General features: G+C 40.9%; 1 protein-coding gene across 1 annotated transcript; it reads right to left on the bottom strand.

Annotated features, from left to right (window-relative positions):
- Positions 1-1492: 1492 nt before the first annotated feature.
- Positions 1493-8134, bottom strand: actr1b (actin related protein 1B). The gene is made up of 11 exons (XM_061078041.1): positions 7956-8134; positions 6796-6860; positions 5976-6051; positions 5286-5411; positions 5056-5180; positions 4070-4286; positions 3891-3983; positions 3611-3785; positions 2484-2545; positions 2314-2354; positions 1493-1626 (listed from the first exon to the last, which is right to left on the bottom strand). Exons 1-11 carry the CDS (start codon positions 8001-8003, stop codon positions 1524-1526), a joined length of 1131 nt encoding a protein of 376 aa, XP_060934024.1. The 5' UTR covers positions 8004-8134; the 3' UTR covers positions 1493-1523.
- Positions 8135-8402: the final 268 nt, after the last annotated feature.

Here is an 8402-nt window from a genome sequence, read left to right as displayed (position 1 = left end):
TCTTTTGAAGCCATGTATATCCATGTCATCCATGTATAGTCTTTTCAGGGGAAAAGACTATACATGGATGACACTAAACTGAACACATTCATGGGTTGAACCGTTGATCAGGGTAATTCATAAAAAAAGAATAAATTGCCATTTCCCTAAGTTTGACAGTAAAAGGATCAAATATGTGAAGGAATCAACAGCTTAATCAATGATGGAAATTGGTCTGTAAACATCAGTTATGGTTTATTAAATAGATTTTAAACAATGAATTAACTAATCGTTTCAGCTTTAGTTGAAATTACCCTGTGATGGTCGACCACTTTTACTCAAACCAAAATCCAAGACAAAGAATGAGGCTACAGGGTATCAAGAGAATTGGATTCTGCCTCTGCAAAGACGCACAACAACCAGAGCACTGCCAGTCACCTCCCAAACTTTCTCTCTACAAATAACAACCCACACCCAAATCAATCAGAGCCTCATTTTATATCATGTACATGAAGTTTTAAGAGACTCACTGTACTTTGCACACGTTGCAATAACCAAAATCTCTACAACAGATGGCATTCCCAGAGGCAAAACAGCCACAACTACGACAATAAGAACCAGGTTGAAAAATATTTTTTAGACTTCTCTTCAAGTGTTAAATTAATCTCGGCCACTGCAATCGAGGAAACAAATGAAAAAGAAGACATTTCCTAATTCTGATTTAATCTGTCAACTGATAAAAGTTGACAAAACGAATGCACCAAACATTTTCTTCATCAAACTTCATTGTGTGGAAACATTTTAACAACAACACAGAAGATAACAAGAGCCGACTTCAGGTTAGTCAGTTGGGTTTATACATTGACTGCATCACTTTAAGATAGTTACTGTGCAATTTTGGCCAAATATATAATACAGTGGTTATCTTTACCTTACTAGCACTATATGCTGCTGTAATTGATCAAGCCTTGGTCTGTTTTGTACGAGCTAATCCGTGTCTGAAAGTTTAAAAAAACCTACAAAGAGGACATTAAATAAAAATCTATGTCTTCGGTTTGGAATGGAGAGACTTCAACAGTAGCAAAAGAAAAAAAGAAAAACATTCACGTTTTTTGACATTTCATTATATTCTACACCTTGCAGGGCTTTGTAGACGAGAGAGCAACAGCAATACTTCAATGTGGACTAATTGATAGAATGGCATGGCCTGTAGCGATAGTCCACAGTGCTAATCATTGCCCTCTCAGATACCCTGGCAGCCCTCTGTATGTGAATGTTTGAGATGCTTGGGAGTGATGTGACGGGTGCTGTCCCCTTCACCCAACAGCAAGAGGAACATGGAGAACAGGAGGGAAATGAAAGAGGAGCAAATAAGGAAACACCAACAAATCATTTGTGTGTTTTTCTGAGGGGTGGGGGTAAAGCTGTAGGCTGACAGTGGTTTAGAAGAAAATGGCAGGTGCAGGAGTATGAGAGTCTCCGACAGTATAATGGAGGGGGGGGGGGGGGTGAGGGCAGTTCTGGGGGCATTCACAGAGCCCAGACTAGAATGTCTTCCTGTGGATGGCACGTGCTCTGTCTTCTTCATATTCCCTCTTCGACACCCACATCTTTTTAAAGGTGTCCAGTGATGCCAGAATAGAGCCCCTGTTGGGAAAGAAGAAACGGGAGGTCACAACTTTGCAGCTTAACTACAACACACATATATATATATATATATATATATATATATATATATATATATATATATATATCTCAATACAGTATGTTTCAGAACTTTTCCCTGATACTGTATTTTGAGCAATAATAATCTGCAATATCTGTTGAATTTTATATATATACACACACTCATCAGCCACTTTATTAGGCACACCTGTTCAATTGCTTGTTAAGACAAATAGCTAGTAAGCCAATCACATGGCAGCAACTCAATGCATTTAGGCATCTAGACGTGGTGTTCAAACCTAGCAACAGAATGGGTAAGAAATGGGTGAGTGAGTGTATGTGTGTATAATATATATATATTAAGCTGGTGATTTTTTTTTAAAATTATATATATATATTATATAATAAAAAAAAATATTCAGAGAGACTAGTTCAAAAGCAAAAATTGTTGCCAACACAGCTCTAGGTAACAGTTCTCATCACAAACATGAGCATAGTGTCGCATCGGTGCAGATGGATCTAGGATTAGCCCTGGTTGAGCATTTACCACACCCCTAATCCAAAATTTAAAGGAAAATACTTTTCAGTTTTGCGCAAATCGTGCAGGAGCCATGTTTCTTTAACAGAGGAAGGTTTGAAGCTGTTACAGAAAAAAAACGGAATGCTTACCCAATCCATGTGGAATAGAGCCTCTCTTGAGGGGCAGAGATCTGGACAAGAAAAAAGCAGGTCACAAAAACAAATTTCCAGAGGTCAATAGGTAATGATTGCCATTACTATGAAGACAGTTAGTTAACATCATGGGAGTACCTGTTAGTCCACACACATAAAGAACTCACCTTGATCTTTACGTCTTTGGGTGCAAGCTTCTTGACTTCAGTGAGAAGTCTTTCCCCAAAACCTAAAAGATATAACATTGATTCATTGATTAGTATGATTTGCAAAATCCTGCCAAAACTGTTACTACAATGTGACCACAACACCGCAGCCCCATGCATTGTTTGACCCTGCAGTATTTGAGTATATCCGTGCCTTTGTCTGCACAGTAAAGATTTACGACAGGACAGCTACCCAAAAGTGAAGCCAAACCATCTTGATTGATCAAGATGGTAAACCCACGTCTCTGTCATTTTAGGTAGTCTTATCACAACTTTGGCTAAGGAGGCAGACTGGGTCATCCACTAACTAGAGGATCGGCGGTTCAAACCCAGTCTCTGACAGTTCTGTGTGCGGAAGTGTCTTGGGAAAGTTACTGAACCCCAGATTTCCCCTGACAGCTGTGCTTAAAGTGTATCAGTGATGTATAATAAAGAAAGCACTTTGAGTGGTCATCAAGACTAGAGAAGTGCTATCTCTTATCACAGTGTACCTAATATGGTACTTGTCACTCTGATTTGGAGTTTTAGGGTTGAATTTTAGGTTACTTGTGTTCTGTATTGTTTTTTATACTGCTCTTAAATTTGTCTGTTATAGGATCCCCTGAAATAAACGTTCATACATCTCAAGGTTTTTTTCTTATGGGATTTGTATATTTGTTTGGGTCACCTTTCAACCGGAAACACCAAACTTCTACTTGACTGTATTTTATAAATTTTGGAAACAAAACATCTTTGATTTTGACTATTAGCTGATCAACACATAATACATCATCATCATACCATCAGGAAACTGTTTCGTTATATAAAGACCATTTACACATACAAACATGTGTAATGGCAGGACCTCAATACCGTGGCTCCCCACTACGATCAATAATGAAACAGACACTGGCTCCAAAAATGAATGTCAAAATCTCAAGATGTTGTCACATATGTCCAAGATAATGTATTTTACCTTCATTTTTGTACAATGTGAGAAGTGGAGACATGTGGTACATCTTTATTCACAGTCAGTACTCGCACAAATGTTCCCAAATATATGACCACATGTGGAACTTTTACTGTGTTTGCAGTGGATGAACACCAACCTTTGATCAGTGTTGATCCTCCACACAATACTATGGTGGAGAATAATGTGCGTCTGAGATCCATGTCAGACTTCTGGATTGCATAGGCCAGGACCTCGTGGATCCCCGAGCTTTCATCTCCGATCAGGTCGGGTCTGAAGAGCAGCTCTGGAGCACGGAACCTGGCTGGACCGATCTGAAATTAAGAATTATAGGTTTGTGGTAAGGATGGGGCTAGTTTTTCAGATATGGAAATATTTATCATCTTTGCAAAACACTTCTCAGAATCAGTTTGACTCACATTTAAAGTGCTTCCATCAGGAAGAACGTACTGAGCCTTCTCTGTTTCTAAAGTCTCGTCCTTTTGTGGGTTGAGAGACAGATAACAGGCTCTCTGTAGAGATAGACACATCTGATTAGACAAAGTACAAGTTATGCATATTTTATTTTTCAAATCATGTCACAAGTAATCGCTCTTACCTCTTTGATGGTGCGAACTACCTCAAACTCTGCAGAGGTGTTGAAGTTGTAGCCTTCCTTGCGCAACAGCAGGCGGAGGTACCGAGAGACATCTCTTCCCGCTATGTCTACACGCATGATGGAGTGTGGAATGGCAAAGCCCTCGTAGATCGGCACAACATGGGTCACACCATCCCCTGAATCCAAAACAACACCGGTGGTACGGCCTGTGGCGTACCTGCACAAAAAAGACCACAGTTGCACGCCAATTACTATGGACTACAGTGACATTATTAACACCTTATTATTATAGTTGTATGGGATATAAACAGCATAGTATGGCTATGCTAACGATACTAGCCTTGCTGAAAAGCCATAGTGCAGGCCTGCTGAGTGTGCTGCACTTTAAACAAATTAAATAAAAACACGTTTACTGATCAAAGTGTCCCACACAGATGCTCAGGCACTGATGGTAGAACCCATCCATGAATTAGTGAGACAGGTCCATTATACCAGCCTATGAAGCATTTTGTTGGCTTTCATGTAAACAGGGCAAGTTTATAAATTGGTGCTTCTAGTAGTGCATGTACAATCAAATTGTATTTATATCGCCCATATTCAAAACTCACAATTTGTTTCATAGGGATTTAACAAAGTGTGACTTTCTTTGCCCGTACCCTCAACAAGAGTAAGGAAAGACTACTTGCTGAGAAAATGAAGGGAGTGGGAAGGGGCGGCCAATGGAGTATTTGTTTTGTTTTGATCTTAATGACTCCTGTGCAGGTTATACAGTGACAACAGGATTTTTTTGTTTACAGCACTACCACATTCTTCACAACAAGCAGCCTCAGCCTCACTTGGGTGGTTAGTAAGCAGTAATGCAACTGTCCTTTGTAGTCACATCAATATAATGTTAACTGATGAGATGTGCTTCAGTGGATAATGGGTGGCAATGAAGTCTTTGTGTATTAAACTTGTGACTACACAGAAAAGCAAGGAGTTCTTACAAGCTAAGCACAGCCTGCATGGAGATGAAGAGAGCAGGAACGTTGAAGGTTTCAAAGAAAACCTCTGCAGCCTTCTCCCTGTTCTTGCTGGGGTTGAGAGGGGCCTCAGTCAACAGCACGGGATGCTGGGGAAGAACAACACAAAGATGAATGATCAGGAATACTGACATTGGAATTTCAAATGGAAGGTTCCCTTATTATCATCATGCGACAGGAAGAGAGGATCTCACCTCCTCAGAGAAAGTCTGCAGCTGCTCCTTGGAATAAACGTACTGCCAGATCCTCTCCATGTCGTTCCAGTCCTTCACAATCCCATGCTCCATCGGATACCGCACCGACAACAGGCCCCTGTGCTCCTGAGCAGTATAGAGTAGGAGGGACAAAGACACAATATATCAGTAAGTTGGAAATCAACACTGACATCAGTTAAAGTTTACAAACTTAGCTTCCTTTTTTTGTATGCGTTTGTGAATTTGCAGTTCTCCAGTTTCTTCACAAAATGTCTCATAAACGCACTGTGGACAAAATTATTCAGTCTCATGCTTCAAATCCTGGAGAAGCATTGAAAGGAATTTAACTGCGCATACAACAAGGGTTGCCTTTGAAAATCATCAGTTTCATGGCAGAGTGGGAGACAACTCCGAACAAAGTTATGCGATCTAATGAAAACTGAGCTTTTAGAATGCCAGACTAAAACACTGCATGTCAAAGTCATGGGCTGATTAGGGGGCTGCAGGGCTAAACTGTACTGCAAGGCAACTCATGACCCAGACCAGCCGCATCTGTACAACGTGCATGCATCTCACTTCTAATATTTAGTACAGGACTACAGGCCCAATGAAACCAGTAGACCCATACTGGAATAATGAGTACTTTTTTAAGGAACTCTTTGTGTGTGTGTGTTTGTGCGTGTGTATCACCTCCGCCTTGGGTCCAATGAAGAGGTCTCCCTCCAGGGCTCCTGCCATCACGCGCACATGCTTGGGTCGCCCCACACTGAATCACACACACAGAAATAGATTGTCAGACAATATCAAGTACTCATAACACCAGCATAAAATATCTGATACTACACTACTGACTACTGAGACAGAAAATTGAATAACCAAAAAGTAGATCAGCAGAGGTCTCATTAATAATAAAGAATTATATAACTTGATTTATTTCAAAATGTTTTAGTGTCTTATCTCAGAACACATGGCATAAATTTTCCGTAACACCATCACTGATTGTTACTCTTTAGTTGGATTATCTCTATCACAGTGTACCTGATATGGTACTTGTCACTCTGGTTTGGAGTTTTAGGGTTGGATTTTAGGTTACTTGTGTTCTGTATTGTTTTTTATACTGCTCTTAAATTTGTCTGTTATAGGATCCCCTGAAATAAATGTTCATACATCTCAAGGGTTTTTTCTTATATATGGGATTTGTATATTTGTTTGGGTCACCTTTCAACCGGAAACACCAAACTTCTACTTGACTGTATTTTATAAATTTGGGAAACAAAACATCTTTGATTTTGACTATTAGCTGATCAACACATAATACATCATCATCATACCACCTTGGTCTCTAGGAAACTCCTATTTTGTTCCACAATTTTCATCATCTACTAGACCAAAAGTGACTCAATAACCCATAAACTACTGAGAAGATAGGTCAATACTGAAAATAACTGCTTTACATTAAATATGGTCCATGTAATGTGAGGGTTGTCAAAAGAGGTCAAGGAACACTTACTAGTTAGGAAAACAGTATTTTGGGATCTGGTCACCAGCAAAACCAGCTTTGATAACCCCCGAACCCTGTGGAAAACACAGACATTAGATTTGAATCCAACATCACAGGGTTATGATTGAACTAGGAGCTGGAGTTTCATCTCTGTGCAGCGTGTCAGAACGAGGGAGGTCATAAGACACAGCCGGAGGCCAATAGCAGTCATACTCTTAACTCAGACACCAGCTCGCAACTAGCAGAAACACTGGGCCCTAGATCCCCTCTGTCTCAAAAGCTACTTAGTCCGGTGAGGCTGGCACAAAGCTGAAAGCCAATGCTGTACACATTATAATCTGTTTGTCTGTCTAACTGAAGTAGCGACTCCCCTAAACAGTAGTGCAACATCATTTCACTATAGCCTTACAACTTGAGACAAATGAGAAGGTAAAGTGTAAAATTACTTCTGCAGTGGTATAACAGCTGGAATTCCCATTTGGTTCACAGAATGGGGTGAACTATTGTACAGCAAACACGTCCACTATGTGAAATGTCCATTGTATTTACCTGAATGCAAAGCTAACATTCTTGTGGTTAGCAAAGAATAACACTCAAACTTATGTGCAATTATATGTGTTTAACGACCTTCTTAATATCCCCATGAAAGCAACGTATCTATTTATCTTCAGGCTAAACCATGACAGAAGACAGGAAACCAATTCTGACGACTACAGCAACCTGCTAAGATTGAGAAGGAGCTAGCTAGCTGTAGGTAAGAGATGGACGGTCTATGTGCTGTGGAGCTAATGGCTCCGGGTGACTCTCACATCCTTGGTGACAGCTCAGCATGCTTTGCGAAGTATTGGGTATTAACACAATAAAGATCTGTGAGGATCCAGCTGCAGCTCTGCGGGCGGCTAACGCTCAGGACAACACACACCCAACACTAGCTAGCCGGGTTAGCGGAAACCTGCTTGGGTTGGACACGTCAAGAGACGCCGCCCCAAGTCATCACTGCTGGCGGGATCCTAGCTGGGCCACCAGAAAGCTGTGTTGGTAAATACGACATGTTTAGCAATGGTCCCCGATGTTTTATCCCTAACACAATGGTTCCTGAAGCTAACAGCTAGCCAACGGTCCCGACCAGCGGCCTCAGCTTGGGTGTGGATGAATGACATCATACTTACATTATCAATCACCACCGGCTGGTTAGCTAAAATGTCATAGGACTCCATGACGGACTGGGTATTGAAGTTACGTTTCTGTGGATCCGTGCGTATGTTCTTCCACGTTTAGTATTTTTAATCATGTAAAGAATAACGCGCCGTCACTCCGCAGATCCACTGTGTACTGCTGCTGCTGCTGCTGCTGCCCAGGGCCAGTCCGCCTCCTGCAACAACAACCAATCATGTTAAAGAAAACACTGACTGACAGGAGTGGTGACCAATCACAACGTGTAGAAGGAGAGTCAAGCGCCCTCTGCTGTCAGGGGGAGGAGCTGAATCTCTGACAACCCGAGAGACAACGATGGAAATTACGGCTCTTTGTCGGGAGCCGGATTTTATGCCTTGGATCATCGTTTTGTTCCATATAACAAAAATAAAACGGCAGAATAACCACTATTATAATGTTGA

The sequence above is a fragment of the Limanda limanda genome, chromosome 1 (genome assembly GCF_963576545.1).
Source record: "Limanda limanda chromosome 1, fLimLim1.1, whole genome shotgun sequence".
NCBI classification, from domain to species: domain Eukaryota; kingdom Metazoa; phylum Chordata; class Actinopteri; order Pleuronectiformes; family Pleuronectidae; genus Limanda; species Limanda limanda.
This window is presented reverse-complemented; position numbering and strand designations above follow the sequence as displayed.